Source organism: Rasamsonia byssochlamydoides (genome assembly GCF_041956645.1).
Source record: "Rasamsonia byssochlamydoides strain NRRL 3658 unplaced genomic scaffold VTN77scaffold_15, whole genome shotgun sequence".
Taxonomy (NCBI): domain Eukaryota; kingdom Fungi; phylum Ascomycota; class Eurotiomycetes; order Eurotiales; family Trichocomaceae; genus Rasamsonia; species Rasamsonia byssochlamydoides.
This window is the reverse complement of record NW_027192398.1, coordinates 266,691-285,160: the sequence shown is the minus strand read 5'-3', so window position 1 is coordinate 285,160 and position 18,470 is coordinate 266,691. Positions and strand designations below refer to the sequence as shown.

At 50.1% G+C, this 18,470-nt stretch overlaps 5 protein-coding genes across 5 annotated transcripts; 2 read left to right on the top strand and 3 right to left on the bottom strand.

Annotated features, from left to right (window-relative positions):
- Positions 1-922: 922 nt before the first annotated feature.
- VTN77DRAFT_1942 (uncharacterized protein) lies at positions 923-3,523 on the top strand (the record flags this gene model as incomplete). Its single annotated transcript, XM_069417729.1, has 6 exons — positions 923-967; positions 1,040-1,066; positions 1,167-1,694; positions 1,754-1,834; positions 1,894-3,061; positions 3,129-3,523. The coding sequence occupies 6 exons, from the start codon at positions 923-925 to the stop codon at positions 3,521-3,523; spliced, it is 2,244 nt and encodes a 747-aa protein (XP_069279728.1).
- A 346-nt stretch (positions 3,524-3,869) lies between these two features.
- Positions 3,870-4,484, bottom strand: VTN77DRAFT_1941 (uncharacterized protein; the record flags this gene model as incomplete). Its single annotated transcript, XM_069417728.1, has 1 exon — positions 3,870-4,484. The coding sequence occupies one exon, from the start codon at positions 4,482-4,484 to the stop codon at positions 3,870-3,872; it is 615 nt and encodes a 204-aa protein (XP_069279727.1).
- Positions 4,485-6,396: 1,912 nt separating this feature from the next.
- VTN77DRAFT_1940 (uncharacterized protein) lies at positions 6,397-7,737 on the top strand (the record flags this gene model as incomplete). The annotated part of the gene is made up of 1 exon (XM_069417727.1): positions 6,397-7,737. The coding sequence occupies one exon, from the start codon at positions 6,397-6,399 to the stop codon at positions 7,735-7,737; it is 1,341 nt and encodes a 446-aa protein (XP_069279726.1).
- A 1,241-nt stretch (positions 7,738-8,978) lies between these two features.
- On the bottom strand, positions 8,979-10,631 carry VTN77DRAFT_1939 (uncharacterized protein; the record flags this gene model as incomplete). Its single annotated transcript, XM_069417725.1, has 2 exons — positions 8,979-10,325; positions 10,398-10,631. The coding sequence occupies 2 exons, from the start codon at positions 10,629-10,631 to the stop codon at positions 8,979-8,981; spliced, it is 1,581 nt and encodes a 526-aa protein (XP_069279725.1).
- Positions 10,632-15,332: 4,701 nt separating this feature from the next.
- On the bottom strand, positions 15,333-17,753 carry VTN77DRAFT_1938 (uncharacterized protein; the record flags this gene model as incomplete). The annotated part of the gene is made up of 1 exon (XM_069417724.1): positions 15,333-17,753. The coding sequence occupies one exon, from the start codon at positions 17,751-17,753 to the stop codon at positions 15,333-15,335; it is 2,421 nt and encodes an 806-aa protein (XP_069279724.1).
- Between the last annotated feature and the right edge of the window lie 717 nt (positions 17,754-18,470).

The window sequence follows — 18,470 nt, the reverse complement described above, 5'->3', positions numbered from 1 at the left end:
AACACGACTGGGAGAAAAGAGGCAAATATATAAATCCAGGTGGTTGGCAGACTAGCCTTCGACAATAGACTGGAGAGAACAGGCTATTGTCTGCCGTGATGGTTAGGAGGAAGTGAACGCAGGCTCCGAGCTCTGCCTTGCGGGATTGGAAAAAGTGATAAAGATAATCTTAGGCGGTGGGCCAGTGTGGGCTAAAGCCCTTCCTGCCTGCAAACAACCACAATAGGTCGCCCCTGTGGCGGTTGTTCGACGCAGTCACTACGAGCATCACCAGGGCCAATGACAATCCTTGTCAAGCCAGATCTGGTGGAGAAATGAGTTTCCTTTGAAGAATCACATTCACTTGCGAGATTACACAACAAGGTGAATGTCTCTCAAGGCTTTCTGATAAGATCTAAGTGCATCCCTATCAAATCTTAAACGTACTAGCGTTATTATTTTATCAGTATCTTCTTACTCAGTAATACTGCAGAAGAAAAGAAGAATACAAGCTGAGTAATAAGACGGTCTGAGGCTGGACTGTGGCAGCGCAGCCGCCACTTAGTCAAATCCATCGATGCCCCCCGCAGTCTCGTGCCCGATCCCGATGTTCCTCCGGCCTATGCTTAACTAAGGAACTGATAACCAACCAACTTGCAACTTACACCGTAAGGCTGTTGCTATCGCCGTTCTCCGCTTGTTGCAGCTGCTCACGTCCACAGTGCCGCTCCAGAATTACGAAAAGAGTCGCCGCGTCGATTGGAATTTATTCCGGGTCGCCGAAGAGAGCTGCGCGACGCTGCACGCTGAATACAGGGGGAGCGGCACATGTCGGAGTCACCCCAACTACAAGCGTCCGCCCGTCTTCGCCCTTCGCTTACAGACAGCTCTACCGTCTTCAATGCGCGTATGATTGAGCCGGAATACTGAGGAAGCAGCCGTTATGACAGAGGTTGATGTGAACCCCCAGTTCGGGGCTGAATTAAAGGTACGTGGTTCCCCTCCCCGTGGCCGGACAGACATGGCGGAATCGACTCCTGACGAGATTGAATTTGAATAGGATGCGTTCAAACCTGTCAACGCCTGGGTATGCAGCTCCCCACCCTCCTGCATACGAAACGTCTCTTTCATCCCGTCTGCCATCCATTATTGTCGGTGTGGATATCCACTGAGTCGACGGTATACAGGTATCCAATGGTATCTCGTGGCTGGACGAGATACAGCAGTTCTACCGCGATAGAAGTGTCATCGAGAGGGAATATGCCGCCAAACTATCCGCACTGTGCAAGAAGTACTCGGACCGCAAAGCCAAGAAGATCAGCAGTTTGAGTGTGGGAGACACGCCCAGCATGACACCGGGATCCCTGGAGGCGGCCTCCTTAACCACCTGGTCCATCCAGCTCAACGCAGTGGAGTCGCATGCCGCTGTGCGCGACAAATTCGGACTCGAGCTCATCTCCCAGGTGGCAGAGCCGCTGAAGCAGGTGGCGGCACGATACGAAGAACTACGCAAGAGCCACGTCGAATACTACGGCAAGCTCGAGAAAGAGCGGGAGGCCACTCTCAGTGATCTCAAGAAGGCCAAGGGGAAATATGACGGGGCGTGTCAGGAGGTCGAAAACCGGCGCAAAAAGGTCGAATCCTCGTTTGACTCTAGCAAGACCAAAGCCCAGGGGGCCTACCAGCAGCAGGTTCTGGAGATGAACAATGTGAAGGTATGGCGTGCGATGGCCAATTTTATGCGCGGGAATTTGCTAACTTCATTGACAACCAGAACACCTACCTTATCGCCATCAATGTGACGAATAAGTTGAGGGAGCAGTACTATCATGAATACGTTCCGGAGCTACTCGACGTAGGTATATTCTGGGTCTCTCTCCGATTACTCTTTCTTGCTGACGGATCGGTTTTTAGAGTATGCAAGACCTCAATGAGACGAGAGTCGCCAAGTTGAATTCTCTGTGGACTCTAGCCGCACAGCTCGAGACAACCGCCTTATCCCAAAGCACGGAGCATATTTCGCACATCATAAGCGAGATCCCACGCAACAACCCCAAACTTGACTCTCTCATGTTCCTCCAGCACAATGCCACCCAAACGCAAGAGCCTCCGACTCTGGTTTTCGAGCCCAGTCCTATATGGCATGATGACGCAGCCATTGTGGCCGATGAGCCAGCCAAAGTCTTCCTCCGCAACCTGCTGACTAAGAGTAAAAGTCAAGCAAGAGAGTTGAGGATGGAGGCAGATAAGCAGAGACGCGAGGTCGAGAGTGCCAAGCGCATCCGCGAAAATGTCAAGCAGGGCAAGGATGATCGCGACGAGGTCGAACTGGTCAGAACGATTTTTACTCTGCAAGAAAAGCTCCACGAGGTGGAGCGCAAACGGCTGACGGCCGAGGTTGAAACCTCGACGGTGATCTCTGCTGTCGGAGATCTGTCATTAGGAGCGAGGAATCATAATTTCCGGTCACAGACGTTCAAGATCCCAACCAACTGTGACCTTTGCGGTGAGAGAATATGGGGTCTATCAGCTAAAGGATTTGACTGCCGTGACTGTGGTTATACATGTCACAGCAAGTGTGAGATGAAGGTCCCGGCGGAGTGTCCTGGGCAGGTGACGAAGGAGGAGAAGAAGAAACTGAAAGCTGAGCGTCAGGAGCAGGCCCAAGCCGCTCCGATCATCAACGAGCCGTCGACGTCCAACGGAGTGTCCGAATCACCTGCGCTGAGTCGCAGAGACACGATGAACTCGTTGAGCTCTGGCTATGCGGCCAGCGCACACCGGTCGGCTTCTGTTACTTCAAGCAAGCCGGCTGCGTCGGATGAGCCAGCAGAACCCGCTGCACCTTCTTCGACGGCTCCAAATCCCGCAGCAGCCGCGACAGGAGGAACAAGGAAAAACCGGATCCTGGCCCCTCCTCCCACACAGTATGTCAGTGCGCCTCCTGCGAATGACTCGACACAGGGATCCCCTGCCAAATCCAGTGAACCCAAAGCGAAGATGCTTTATCCTTACCAGGCTAATGGCGAGGGAGAAATCACGGTGGACGAAGGGCAGGAGGTCGTCGTCGTGGACCCAGACGGTAAGTTTGCTAGCATAATCCTGGGTAAATTCCTTGGTGAGGTCACATGGCTAAGTCGAGAATCTAGACGGCTCCGGCTGGATGCGTGTTCGAGCTGGCTCGCTCGAGGGTCTTGTGCCGGCCTCGTACGTGGAGGTTGCACCAACCCCTTCGCCCGTGCTCTCGCCGAGTCCCGGCTCGACGGATCGTCGGGGATCCGCCTTCTCCAACTCGTCCGCCTCACTGACAGGGAGTGCGGCATCGAAACGGGTTGGGCCAGCAGTTGCGCCGAGACGGGGGGCCAAGAAGCTCCAATACGTGGAGGCCTTGTATGATTACGAGGCGCGCTCCGATGCGGAATGGAGCATGTCCGAAGGCGACCGCTTCGTGCTGATCAACCGCGACAGCGGAGATGGCTGGGCGGAGGTCGAGAAGGGCGGGCAGATTAAGAGTGTGCCCGCCAACTACATCAAAGAGGTATAGCCGGTCTTATCCCCTTGTATATAAAGGATTTGTCAAGCACCAAACTTGGAATGATCTAGAAGCATGTGACATTCAATCAAGAGCTGGAGTTTGGTCTGTTGGTGTATTTATTTGGGTAGAACTGTTCATTGTCATGGACTACACATAAAATATATTTGCTCTGGAAAGCACTAGAAATCATTCTTCTGAACCGGAACAATATGGGAGCCATCATCAACCGCGGGGAAAAGCCAATCGCAATGCCCAAGCAAGCGCGAGCTTGACTTGTTGCTCGTCTATGGATATCATAACTGAAGAAAAAAAAATCCAAGTATTTATTAATCGTATTTCTCGGAGTACGAAGTATTCACTTCTTCCTCTCCCACACGCCTATCCACTGCCCCCAACCAACCACCTTCCCATCAATCTGCTCAATAACCTCCTCCTTCGTCGCTGCAGGACTCAACTTACTCACGTCAATAGGCTCCCTGAGGGCAACGAGTTGGTAGAAGTAGCGATGCGGCCCGTGACCCAGCAGTCCGCGCGGGGGAATGTAGACGGTTTTCCGCCTGTTTAGGCCGTATTTGAAGCCGCCTTTGAGCGTGTAGGTTGGTGCAGCTTCTGATGGCGAGAGTTCTTCGAAATCCTCGTTCGTGACGCTCGTCCTTGATGCAGGGATGGAGTAGTATAGCCCATGCACGACGGGCTGAGACAGTGGCGCGTCGGGGTCCTCTACTACGAGGAGATATTCCTTGATCTCCGCCGACGACGACGACGGCCATTTCAGAGTCGGAAAGAGGCCTTTGCCAAAGAAGCCATATTCTGGCGGGATATTCGACCCCGTGGGCCCAATGTCCGGAGATTCGAGGGGGATCGTCGGTTCGGGTATATTGGCAAAGGCCCGGGATTTGTGGAAGAGCCCGGCATCGTGGCCTTTGCGGCTGGAGAGCAGCCAGGCGGCGGCCTGCTCGATGTAGTCCATGCTGACTCGACGGAGGAATTCATTCAGGTGAGGTGTTCCTCGGAGGATGCACCTCTATAGAGCAGTCAAGTAACGCAGTTAATTCCCAACAGCCAGCTGGGGGAGTTTTAGACAGAACAATCAATGGTATCGCTAATCGCGATGAAAAGAAAGCTATTTTGTTTTTCATAGAAGATAGTAAGCTGTTATTATTTATTGCGTCGATGATAATTATTAATTAACATCGGGCCGGGACCGGCAAGTATATGTGTGTTCCTCCTCCGTATACAGACGTGATCGGGCCGCTAACGGAGCCGATCAAACGACATACAAGTATCTTTAATTCACGATCAAGATATAACAATCTATTCAATCTGATAATCCTTCAGCTCTCCCCCCGTCCATAATCTGCGCGCCAAGTCCTCGTCCTTGGATATCTTCACGTGATTCCCAGGCACCCCAACCGGCTCATAATACTGCCCGTTGACGATCCTGTCCTTGGATGCTGTCGCCCGCACCAGCGGCCCTATCCCAGAACCCCAGCCCGGTGACCAACCCGGTCATGACGACGCCCGGATGGACGGAAACAGACGTGATCTGAGGGAACCGTCGCGCCAGCTCTGCAATTTCAAATCCAGCAACAAAACAAAACGATCTTTTGACCTGTTCCTGTACAGCTGATAATAATAGTTGCAACCAACTATGGGGCGATAGACGTCAGTTTCGATCTGCCAATCAGGACGCATTATTTCCGAGCCAACCAATTAGGTTGGATCTACGTCGTCGCGTCGCGCCTGTCCATTCGAATTTCTGCTTATCATTCAACTACAACAGTCGCAATCACGAACAGACGCGGTTCTACGGCTGAATAAATAACTGAATCTGGGTCAATGACAAATCCTACCGGCCTCTCGGTACCCTCTCGCAATCCTTGATTTGCATGGACTTTTAATTCTTCCTCTGAAATCCTTCCGCTAGGCCGAGCTTCTGACTGCTGTTTCTGTTTTCTGACACTTGTGTCCAATATGAAATTCGCGCAAAAATGCGTGCGTCGCCAGGCGTCAATTGACGTGGATTCTGCCTGGAATTCCATTTTATTTGGGTTTGAGTCAGGTTCCTGATGATAAAAGCAGAGGCTCGCACGATTCGAGATACATAACGTGACCCAGCCCAATGCAGGTCCCATCAAATAGAAAGGAATCGATGCTTCCAAATCCTGATCAGATGGTTGCAGCGAGTGCAGCGACACAAGATTGAGACATGTGGACTGTGTATCACCCGGCAGGCCACATCTGCCATGCTTCCCTCTTTCTTGGTCCAATGGCAAAGCTGCCAGCGAAACCATCGGTTCTTCACAAGATCTCCGGCCACGATCGCCGGATGTCACACCAACACAGGTACAGAACTGGCTGCCACGTTTGGACCTGCGTATGTACCGTGAACCTGCATGGAGCCGTCAGCATGACAAATTCTCTTGTTTCTCCGGCGGTCCGGCCCGTGTCAGATTGAGTATCCACGAAGCAGGATGAGAGTAATGCTGGTGAGTTTCCTTCCCAGGCAGGTCTGATATATCATATCAGGTACGAGTGAGACTCAGCCTGCAACATTTCTTGGCGAGTCAAAGTCATGGAAGTTGCACCGTCGCCTGTATGGGAAGTAAATCGGGGTATATGGACTAAAGCAGAGGATGCTGGTTACTTGCGTTGTATACTTAAATATGGTATTTACCTCCACTGGTATAACTTTGGAAATTATATCCATTCAGTCGAGACATGATAGAGGGTGCATTTTCTTTTTTTGGTCTTTGAAGAGAGAGGTGTGAACCTGTGAGATTACAACTCTTGAATTTACCTCCGCTTGACTTCTTCTGAACAACCCTATGGCACGGACCGCCTTCCAATACTACTCCCTACCTACCGTTGCAAGCAAGCAAATGTCCGATTCCGCGTCTCCACAGTTCACCACAACGACATCCACATCTACATCCCGCGTCAAGCTCCGCTCTTCCTGTGACAGGTGCTCGGCAAACAAGATCAAGTGCGGTCAGGAGAAGCCGGCCTGCCAGCGCTGCCGCTCGCTTGATCTGCAGTGCAACTATAGCAGGTCCATGAGATCGGGGAAACCGCCGCGATCTCGACAGCGGATGGCGACCATTGTGGGAAACAGACAAGCTAGCAGCAGCAGCAGTGGCAATGCTGCTGTTGATGATATCAAGATTGTGGGTCCAGCAGTGCCTGTGCCCTGTCTGGACGGGATCAATCTAGAGACCATGCTAGCGACGAACGTCACCCACACAGCTGCAAACCCATACGGGCTGTTCTACACCGAAAACAGCCCGTTGGGAACGTCAGAAAAGTTCACCATCAACGCTTCTGTGGAATACGGGCCGAATCACAGCTTCTCCAAGAAAGGAAACACGGCAATTCATGACCTGTCAACCCCTTTGCCGCTGCTGCCTCAGAATAATCCCGAGGAGCACAAACAGCAGCAGCAGCAGCAGCAAGCGCCGTACATGTCGCCCTGCCCCAGTTTTAGCATGAAGATGTCGACCCTGGAAACGGGGTTTAGCCCTCTAGCAGCCTCGTTTGAGAAACCGCTCAGCAGTAGCGGTGTCGACTCTTCCCACGACTGCATCGGTCTCGCGCTGGGGACGTTGGCGAGCTTGTACCACCTGTCCACTCCGCACGATACGTGCAGTAGTGGACCGGGGTGCAAAGTGGAAGAAATCGGCAGCAATCCTTCTGCACCTACAATCGACCAAGTCCTCCAAGTGAACAGCTTAGCAGTCAAGAACACAACAACCTTCCTGACATGCCCCTGCGCGAAAGATTTCTGCTTTCCCATTCTCATGGGCGTGATCTACTCCAAGATCCTAACCTGGTACCAAGCGATCGTCAACATCGACGATCCAGATCTGGACGTCGTGAATGGGAACGGCACGCACTCCCCATCGAAGGAGGCGGTGTCAGTCGTGCATCGACCCTTTTCCGTCGGCGCGTACAAGCTGGACGAGGAGGTGGGCAAGATCATGACGCATCAGCTTGTGCTGAATGAGCTGCGAGAGATGGCTAGGTCGGTGCAGGTGTTTCTCGATGGGTTCTGCTGGGGTGGCAGCAGCGTGAATCCTAATATCAACAACAGCTGCAGTAGCAGGGACATGACCAGGGGCCGCTGTGGAGAACATATCTACCTCCGAATGGGCATCTCTCTCGACGCAAGGCTTCGATACACGATTCAGGAAGTCGAGAAGATTCTCCCGATGAATCAGTCATGAACTACAGCCATATTGCCATACTATATGCTCGGCGAAATGCCGTCTTTCATTCATTTCCTCTTTTTGAATGAGTTTTGTCCTACAGAGACGGTCTTATGTGCATTTATACATGTGCGTGTGGACGGTGCGAATTCCCGGATACAGATACACTTGGTTGATGGTTGATATCCCTACCAATGACACTACCTCAACAGGAGATATACAAGAGCATACATGGATATTCGTTTCGGTGTTTGAGTGATGGAGTCAATGGATTGATTGAAGATGGATCGCTACATTGTATTTCTTGATAAAGAAGTTGAGACGGCCGCTGCAGCACGCGAGTGAGTGACAGACAGATATGCATGGATGGAGACTGGTTAATGATTAATTAATAGACTATATGACAGTATACCTAATATGCCTAGGTAGCATGAAGTGGGATTGATTGAGGTTGTTCTATTGATGAAAGACATTAATAATAATGATGATGGTGATATCTTTGATCTAATAGGCATTATGGAGTGAGTAACCCCGACTTCATTCACTTCCACTGTGAAGATAGATACCTGTCATGCAAGTAACTGTGTATCTATGTACAGTACAGTATGTATGTACAGTGCATAAATGGAATATTACAATGATAACATCAGCTAGCTGGACTAGATCCCCAATCTGAACTGAACTGATCTGACCATGTCAAACTCCTAAGAGACCTCATATAGACGAACCTAACAACCTCACTACAAAAAAAAAAGGAAAATAACAAAGAAAAGAAAGCTGGGAGAAGAATAGAATAGAAAAAAGGAACGATATGCTTTTTATAAATAAACAACCCAAAACATTCCATATTGGTACCTAGATTTTCCTTCACATTTGTTTTTTTGTCTCAGTATGTACATACATACATACTTGCAGGGTTCATTCCTCGCTGGCCATATTGCAAATTGCCCCTAAATGGGTATATGTACTGACGGATGTGATCTTTCTTCTATTGTCTGTCTGTCTATCTATCTATCTATCTATCTATCTCTCTGTGTGTCAGATTCCAACTTGTCTGTTTCTAAATGTTAATTATCGCAGACTTCCAAGGAAACGAATGTACCCATTCTAATCATTATATTCTATTCTCTCGGTAGCCATAGACGCGAATATCAAGGAATTAGAGTACATATTCCGTACTCCCATTCATTCATCTGAATACCAATAGTATACGAACAATTCTCTACCTTAACAAATGGAAAGTTCCCACCGAATACTACTCACACATGAATAGCTTCCTGCACCCTCGGATACAGCTGGATCATCTGCTGATACAGCTCAGGGTGGTCGCGGATCATAATCTCTGGATTCCACCCCATGGCCACAAAAATCGTGTCGACGCCGCTGCCGATCGGCGTCAGGAAGATCTGGCAGATCTGCAGGCCGATGACGAACGCAAAAGCCATAATGACGGCAGTGAACTGACCCGTTGTGTTGTAGGCTGGTTGCGTGAACTGTAGATATAGATATGCGAGCAGCGCGCACAGGTACGAGACGAACACCGAGCCCATGGTCAGGACGGGCCCGATCAGGCAGTCATTAACAAGCGCGTCGATCCCTCGGTCTTTCATCATCGTCCAGGTGTCCTTGGCCGCTGGAACGTATGCTTTCCCGTACAGGGCGATGTGGCAGAAGGCGTACCGGTTGAAGAACGTCACCAGCCAGTCCAGAAGCGCGATGAAGCATCCCAGGATCCACACTGCGATGCCACCGACGATGTTTCCCTCCGCTGCCTCTTGCTGCTGCGCGACCGAGCAGGCCTGACGGAGCATGTTGATAATGGCGATCATCAGGCTGCCCAGACTGATGCTGCCGAAGGAGTAGGTCGTCGCGCGTTTAAAAGCACCGCGAGTTGACCCCTTGGGAAACCCGCCAGGAGCCCAGCTCCAAAAGTACCACGACCCATACACCCCAGCGATGGTCGTGTGGACCGTGTTCTTGAGCCACTCGCTCAGCCAGTACATGGCGAAGGTGACATACACCAACAAGCCGATGACCTTGGCGGAGCTGCACCCGCCGCTGCCACAGGAAGGATTGACGCCGTGGCCATTAGGTTCGTAGGCGGCGTAAATGGCTACCAGCGTGACCGAGAACCACGCCGAAAAGGCGACTGCCACGAGGCCTCCGATGGCGCTGACCAGAAACACATTTCCGTGGTGACGCGCCACGTCGATGGCAGACTGCAGCATGAGGACGCTGAACGGAATCCGCGGAATCCAGCTGATGAAGCAGAGGATCGCGAAGACGCCGAATAACAGGAACACAATACCCGCCGCCCACTGCCTCTCCACGAGGTAGTAGATGGCGGTGCCGATGGCGAAGATGATGTTCAAAATCCCCGTGATCCAGATGAACTGTTTGGTGAAGTAGCGCGCGCCGAGAAAATACGCCCACGAGAAGGCGATGGCGACGCAGAGGACGAAGATAAACAGGACGAGGGTGTTAGTGTCTAAGGAGAAAGTGTTGGACCCGTCGTAGATGCCGCTGCCGTTGAATCCTTTTGTCTGGGAGTATTTGTGGATGGCTAAGCCTGACACGGCGACGTAGCCAAAGAAAACGGCAATGAGCTGGGCAGTCAGCTAGCTGTATATAGGGATATATAAACCCGTTGCATCTGACGGCCATCGAAGGCAACTCACAAGCAAACCCGCCCAGACATCATGGAACTTGGGCCTCTCGATCCGAAACGCCTGGTCGAAATCGTACACCGGCTGACCCTGGTCGGATGCGTATGAGGGAGGATTCTTTGGTTCGTGGGCAGCCTGGTAATAGGCATTGTTGCTATTGTCGCTCGCATACTGAGGTTGCGGCGCAGGGCGGGGGTCCTGGAAGATCCGATCGTGGTTGTAGTAGCTAGCTGCCTGGCCGCTCATGCTGCCGTGACGGTATCAATTGATGGTATAATTGTTATATCTGCGGAGGATTCATACAGGATGAAAGTTAAGATAAAATCTTGCCCTCTCGTTTGAAGGAAGATCAAGAAATGGGATAGCTGTGGCTGATGATGCAAACGCCGCTTCTCCAGCCTGCATTCCTTCCGCATGCGGCAATTACCACGACATTGCACGTTCTAGCACCCTAGGCAGCATGCACCGAGTCAGAATGCCAGTTGGCATGCTCAGTCCTTGGCGAGAACTGGATGTGAACACGCGATGCGCATGCCAGTCATCTCCCTTCCATATGGTTACGTCATGACAGCCAGTCTTTCTTTGTCCTCTTTTTTATCACTGTTTTACAGATCATAAATCACCTGATATGATCACCCAGGAATTAACCATCCTAAGTATTTACTACTACCTATGAAGGCAGGTAGTAGACCTCTGGAGAAGAATACCATACGGAGTAATATGGGAGCTACTCCATGCGGTTAAGCGATTCCTAATATCCCTATTTTCTTCTCCTGATTCGATCGCTGGACTTAGCGTTTCCCCTCCATAGACGTGCATTAATTTTCTTTATGCCTTGCAAACCCTATATCTAGAATATTGAAACCATTATGCCTCTACTACGCATTCTGGGTGAATAGCCCTATCTTTTATCATCTCTATAACTATAAGATATAGAATAAGGCTCCAAGTCTGCCCACTGTGACGGCGCGGCCCAAAGGTCCGGTCAGGTGACTCATGTCACGTGATACTTCCGAATCAGGAAAGGGTCGGGTCGCTTCGATATATCGACTCCCTCGCCCACAGTCCTGATTTCAATTTTCTTCTTCCTTCCTCAGCTTCGAATTCTTGTAATATAGGCTACCAAATATGAATTTATTTTGTTTTTGACTGAGCCGCCACACCCACAGGTAAATAAATGCTGCATGCTAGCGATAGACCTTAAAACAATAAAATAAAGTACCAATTTTTTGAGACCGCTAGGATTTATATAAACTGTTCAATTTAAAGCTAGTTTTGCTCTTTGAGATTTCCCTTCCCTTCAATATATTACTATATCGTTTTCCTTTCTTCAGATTCCAGGACTAAATAAATAGATGTATATAGATAGAATATCTATCTACTTCAACCATAAATTCTAAAAAAGTCTTTACTTTGCTGCGACATCTATCTCCATTTTCCTGTCATCATGTTCATCACTTCAACGCCTATAGCACTACGCCGATGGAATATCTCCGACAGACGACATCTATGAATGAATGCTCTTGTTGGGTTTGTCATATGACATGGATTTCAGATATCTACTAAGGGGTTATATAATAACAGATAGGCCAGGTAGTAGTAACTAGTAAACTGCCACAGCAAGATGAAGATTAATTCCTTTATAATTCTATCCATTCCTCTCTCTCTCTGAGAAAGAAAGAAAGTACCTAACTAACAGAGACACCACACCACACCACATCTCAGTCCCTTTCCTATCTAACGCCCAAAAAAAAAATCTGTCTCTCAGACAGAGTAACACAACCAGACCACATACATTTCTGATTGCTCTAAGAAAGACAAAAATAGATCCTAGATTCGCCACAATGCCCGTTTATATGTGTACTATACTGCACTGTATATTTTGGTCTGATCTTTTCTTTTTGTTTATTTATCGTCTTAGCTGTGCGTGCCACCTATTATTATCTAATTAAATTAATTGGCTGCATTAAGCTACTTGTTTTCCACGGTATAGGTATATGTATATACCGTTGCCTATAGCAGACCAACAGCAATGGTCTGATCCATAACAAATTGCTACCTATTGGAGGTATTAATTAGTTAAGAATTAGTAGATTCGCATCGCTTTAGAGGACAAGCAAGTAATAAAATAGATAGATGTGCCGACTACCTATGTACAGTAGAGAGCCGAAAAAAAATTTTTTTATTAAATATTGTTTATGTTTAAAACTGACTTACTCCTTTAATTAAACAGCAATCTCGCTGCAGCTGCAGATAATTTTTGCAGCAATTACTTGCATCTCATGGAAGTAGTATGTATGTACTGTACCTAGGTATGTACATACATACTACCGGCAGAGCTACCCACCTAGGTCGTTGTTTGAACTATATGCATTTAATATTATTACCTACAGTACACTCTTTCCTTATAAACAGACAGGCAAACAGCGTAATTACAAGGGTTGTAAGTAAGTTACCCTAAAACCGAGGGAATATATTCTACTGAGGTCATACCCTGATTATAGACCACGATAGACGGAATGCGTAGACGGATGAACACATCCGTTCCCTATCCTGATTAACCTAACAGGGTACCTACCTAGGTAGAGCAAGCACCATCCTCGAATTATGCAAGAGCAGTGGGTGATAGATCACAAATGGATCAATGGATCAAAGGATCAATACTTCCGTGTGGTGCAGTCCAGGGCAGGGCATCGGCTATTCCCGTTTCCGTGAGTGAGGAGTTGGTTGGAGCTTCACGAGCAGGAGCGGGGTTTTTGTCAAAATAGGTAGCTCCCTGTCTAGTATCTACCTATTCCCATCCTATCAAGGAGCTGCTACTGTGCTGTTTGTTGCGTCTGGGATATATGGACATAAATAGCCCGGGAATGCATATATATAAAGAAAGTGTTCAAAGTGCGTACATAGATAGACCCTTCCCCTCATATCTAGTATCAGCTGTATAATATTTGCCAAGGTAAGGTGTTACCTCTCCTGGCTACTCCAAAATCAAGAAGATAATTTCATCTAGTCAGAATCAATGGTATGTATGGCAAAGACTTAGAGTCCTTCTAGCAAACTTGCTGGACCTCATGAGCACTTGACTGATCATGGCCACCAGCACATCATCATCGTCGGAAGCGGCCTAGCAGGTCTGACGGTGGCCATCGCACTCGCGAAAGCAGGCCATCATCAAGTTGAAATCCTGGAAAGCGCGCCGCAGATCACTTACATCGGAGCGGGTAGCTATCCCCATCTTCATACAGAAGGCAGGCAACAAGCAGACGAGTAGACAAGCCTAACAGTGACACAGGCATCCAGGTATCACCCAACTCATCGCGCATTCTGCGCAAGTTGGGGGTAGACAAGTACATCGAGAGATTCTGCACCGAGCCGGTTGATCTGCGCATGATGCGGTGGAAAGATGGTACGAAGCTGGTTGAGTGTCCGTTGAAAGAGCCTGCGCAGAACGAGTACGGTTCGCCGTACTGGTATGCCCCAGTCGTTTCTTCTCGAAGTCATCTCCCAATGTCAATTAATTGACACGGACGTGGCAGGCACATCCATCGAGCTGATTTCCATCACGGCCTGTCTGAAAGTGCAGCCGATCTTGGTGTAAAAACGTATCTGGATAGCCGTGTCGTCGAAGTCGATCCGGAGACTCCAGCGCTGGTCACCAAGGATGGCAGACGCTTCACGGCTGATTTTGTTATCGCAGCAGATGGTATGATACTGTTTTTCCACTGCAGTACCAATCAAGGTTTGAACAAACCACTAACCTCCGGGTGACAGGTCTGAACTCCATCTGCCGGGAGGTCGTCATGGGACGTCCAGGACCACCGATGCCCACCGGCCAGATGGTCTACCGGGTGACGGTGCCAACCAGGAAATTAGAGGGCATTCCCGAACTGAAAGAATTCATCACCGTGCCGCGAAACAACCACTGGATTGGACCACATGGCACCGTCCTGTCGTATCTCCTACAAGGAATTCATGAACCCTTGTTGAACTTTGTATTCACGTGAGTTTGCCGAAGCTTCAGTCTTGTTTGATCAGGTTGACTGACGTCTGGCAAGGTGCGACGTAAATATGCCCGAAGGAGTCAACCAGAAACCGGGTACGGGCAGTGACGTGCGGCAGGCTTTCCAGTCATGGGATCCGAGGTAAGTTATGACACTGTCTACATCTGCGTGGAGAAGATTTACAGTGTCAGGATCGACAAAATGTTGGAATTTGTTGACCATGTACTGGAGTGGCGGGTAAGCAAGCCTACACGATGTCCCTTCTAATTCAACTTGTTAACTCGCTTCGTTGTAGTTGTTCACCCACGAGGGACTCTCCAGCTGGGTTCACCCCTCCTCGAAGCTCTGTCTAATCGGCGACTCCGCACATGCCATGACGCCGTATCTAGCTCAGGGAGCAGCAATGGGCATCGAAGACGCAGCCATTCTTGGCGGACTGCTAGAGAAGTTTCCTGCTAAGGAAACCCTTCCTACGGCTCTGCAACTTTACGAGCAACTTCGAATTGAGCGAACCGCCATGGTCGCACGTGCGTCCATCGATTCCAGATGGTTCACGCAGATGGAGGACGGTCCGAAACAACAGAGACGGGATAGATGGCTGCTTGACCACCCCGGAATCTGGCAGAACCATATCAACATCCGGTCGAGAAAAGAGTTCCTCGACGAGCTCTTCGGATACGACGCTTATCGAGAACTAGAGCAGGCATTGACAGCACATGAAACCAGGACGGAGCTACAAGTATTGAAGGCGACAGTCACAGCTTAGTGCTTTTTATGTGTTTGGCTGCAAGTGACGATTCAGAAACATATTTAAACCTACAACATCAGTTAGCGCAATGAATAACAATGCATATGATCAGGACATAAATTCTCCACCGTTATTCTAAACGTATCAGAGGACGTTGTAGCTTGCGTGACTTACATGGCAGTATAAGAACAAGTGCTACTATCCAGGCCAATTGTTTGGCTGTGCATGGTTCATGAGACCCATTTCATCAAAACCTCCCGAGAATTGGGCTGACATTTGCTGCGAGGAACCTGAAAGGAAGTCACCATTGCCAGCGACGCTGATATTAAAAAAATCCCAAGGCATCTCGTTGGTGCCGAATTGATACAAGTCTGAAATGAGCTCCGGCACCGGCATAGAGATATCGTTTTGATGAACTGCCGGCATGCTGCTAACTGCAGAGAAAGCCTGCTGCGGAGGAACGCTTTGAATCGGAGGTTTCACACTTTCAATGATCTCTGATTGCTTTCTTTCCTCCTGGGAAGACGCCTCCTCGTTGCCAACCCCAGCGATGAGAGAGAGATCGATTGCTACCCGTGACAGAATTTTGTATGTCGGTGCAAGTTTACTGCGTCGAGATAGATCGATCATGGAAGACAGCCTCATCTTGTGCGCAACGTCCCTCGCCGAGTCAGGCGGCGAGTCTCGCGGCCGCCCCAGAAAGTCCAGACTCATTACCATCATGCCATGATAGACGTAGTAAAAGTCCATCCAGGCTACCCCTTCCAGAAGACCGAATATCGATAGTTGGTGAAGGTGGTCGAGTGCAGCCTTCGCCGAAGAACAACAATCCTGGCCTAATGAGTCAATGTTGGCACTGACAGCCGCGAGCATAGCGTTGGCGGTTTGCAATTGCCGGTCAATATTCCGGTTGACTCTACACAGGAGGTAAGGCCGCGCTACGATCGACTTGAGATGGTAGTAATAGACGTGCATCATGAGCACAGCGCGACGATGCCGTGGGCTCATGAAGTGCCAATTGGGAGTGAGATGCTGAGGCAGCCGTGACTTCCACGAGTCGAGCTCTTGCAGCATATGCGCTGCCTTGGCGCAGATGGGCAGCAAGGCCTCCTCATTCAGGTACTTCGGCGAGACTGCAGAAGCCAGTCTCTTGACGCGGGGTGCAATCTGTATCAGAGACAGTGCGTGTGCATGATAATCCGGTGGAAAGTCTCCACCATCGAAAATGGCTTCGTCAGGCAATCTGACATTAACCTCCATGGGATCAATACTCGGTGGTCTCCCGAGAATAATAGAAACGTTCTGTTCGAACATATACAGAGTCCACCAGACTATGCGCCGTGTGTTCCTCTCGATTGAGTCAAACCCTTTGTTCGCGCCTTCGCGGTGCATACCCAGCGCGATGGCCATGCGGGCTGCCAGCCCGAGAAACATCCAGGCGGTGTTGCGCTCTCCTGCATTATGTTCGTAGAGTTGAAGCAACAGAAGAGCCTGGACATTTGCCAGGCTCGCGGTGAACGCAAGCTGCTCAAACCGTTCTCTCACCATTTTCACATAGCGAGTTTGGATTGAAATCGCCTCGTCAGAGCCGTCCTCCCCCAGAGTCTCAGCTCCCAGGACAAACATCATGAACAAGGAGCAGACCCAGCCAGGCTCAGGGTCATGTGCTTGGGAGGTGTTTGGATGCCACAGGGACTCATAGCGAAGCTGGAAAACGTCACGATGGAACAGGGTGTAGTTGGGATGGACGCGATCGAAGAACGCGCGCACCAGGACATCCGATAAGTCCCTCGGAGGCAGCATATCTCGAAGATTCTGGTTCGGCGACTTATTGGATATCACCGAAGGTGGTGGATCTAATGTCGAATACAGCTGTTCGTGGTTCCTTTGCCTGCTTGGCAGCTGATTGTCCGACCCATGTCTCCCTTCACATGCGACAGTTGCTGGATGACCTTTTATTCGGGGCTCGAGGGCTTTGCTGACCATCGCGTTTGCAAAGTCCACTTCTAATTTGGTCCGCTGCCCGTCGCGTGCACGTATACCATTGTATTTGGCCACAAGCTGCCGAATTGTAGAAGCGAAGTCGAACGAGCTTACTGGTCCGACGTAATGCGAGACGCCATGGGGAGCTGGGATCAATCTCTCCTCAAACACTTCCGACGAAGATGTATCATCTAGGTCGTCTGCCGCGTTGAGCGGGTCAGTCTGTGTAGGTGCCGGAGAACGGGATATCGTCGGGGAACTGCGGCTGAAGGCCTCCGGAGCAGGAGTCTGGTCGTCCGCAGATGGCATGGAGATGCCACGGTCTCTGGCGAGGCGGAAGAGAGCGTCGATATCGTCGGTGTCTTCATTCGGAAACAGCCCCCGCACGAGGGCATCCAGCGCGCGATAACGAAGACTGAACCTCTCAACACTGCCATAGACCCGCTGCTTTCTCGGAAGGGTCGATTCGCACTTGACTCCGCCGTTCAGACAGCTGGCGCACGACTCGTGTTGATTAGCGCGGTAGCAGCGAATGCGGCGGATTTTGCATCGGTCGCAGCTCACTAATGTCCGCCGGCGGAGAGAATCTGGGACGCGTCGCTTCCCTGGCTTGACCTTTTCTCCGCTGCCGGCCATATTGTCTGACGGGACCGTAAGATCTTCTCACATGGCGCAGGTGAGACGGTAAGAAGGACTGCAGAGAAGTTGCACGCCACAAATGGCGGTATCGCAAGATCGAGGTTGGAGCTGGAGTTGGGTGCTTACCTCCCCGAGAGCCAGCACTAGTCTCCGCAGCGAGCGGGGAGGAATCGGGGAGTCACATCGATTAGGATCAATCTGATTTTCGCCAGACTTACAGTTTCAGCTGCTGGGATTTGGAGAAAGGCACGGTTCAATAACTCCTAGTAGGTAACTAAGTTACTAGGTAGTTTTTACCCCAAGCTTGCTTTTTGCCAGTTCAAGGATTCACCCGATTCTGTCGAGCATCGTCTGCATGGCAAGCCATACCCAAAGAGGCAGGCGATCGTCCGCTAGCCGGGTTGAAAACGCGTGCATATGCGAGACGACTGAGAAGGACACATCCGGTCCTGTCATGATCTACGTACAGTCCATACGGAGTACCGGGACGTTGTTGAGTCTGCCAGCCCAGTCGCAAACCATCTGAACAGTTATCCAATGCAGCACCTGTCTGGAGTGGACGTGTCGTCCCCTGATGCTGTGTGATCAATCACTGCGATGCTAACGGCTCCGCAAAACTCAACCATGGTTCAGCTCAAGTTAGCTGCCAGGGATGCATGTCCATCCACAGCAAGGTTCTACGCGTTATTTAAGGCTATTTGACGTGCCAGGGAC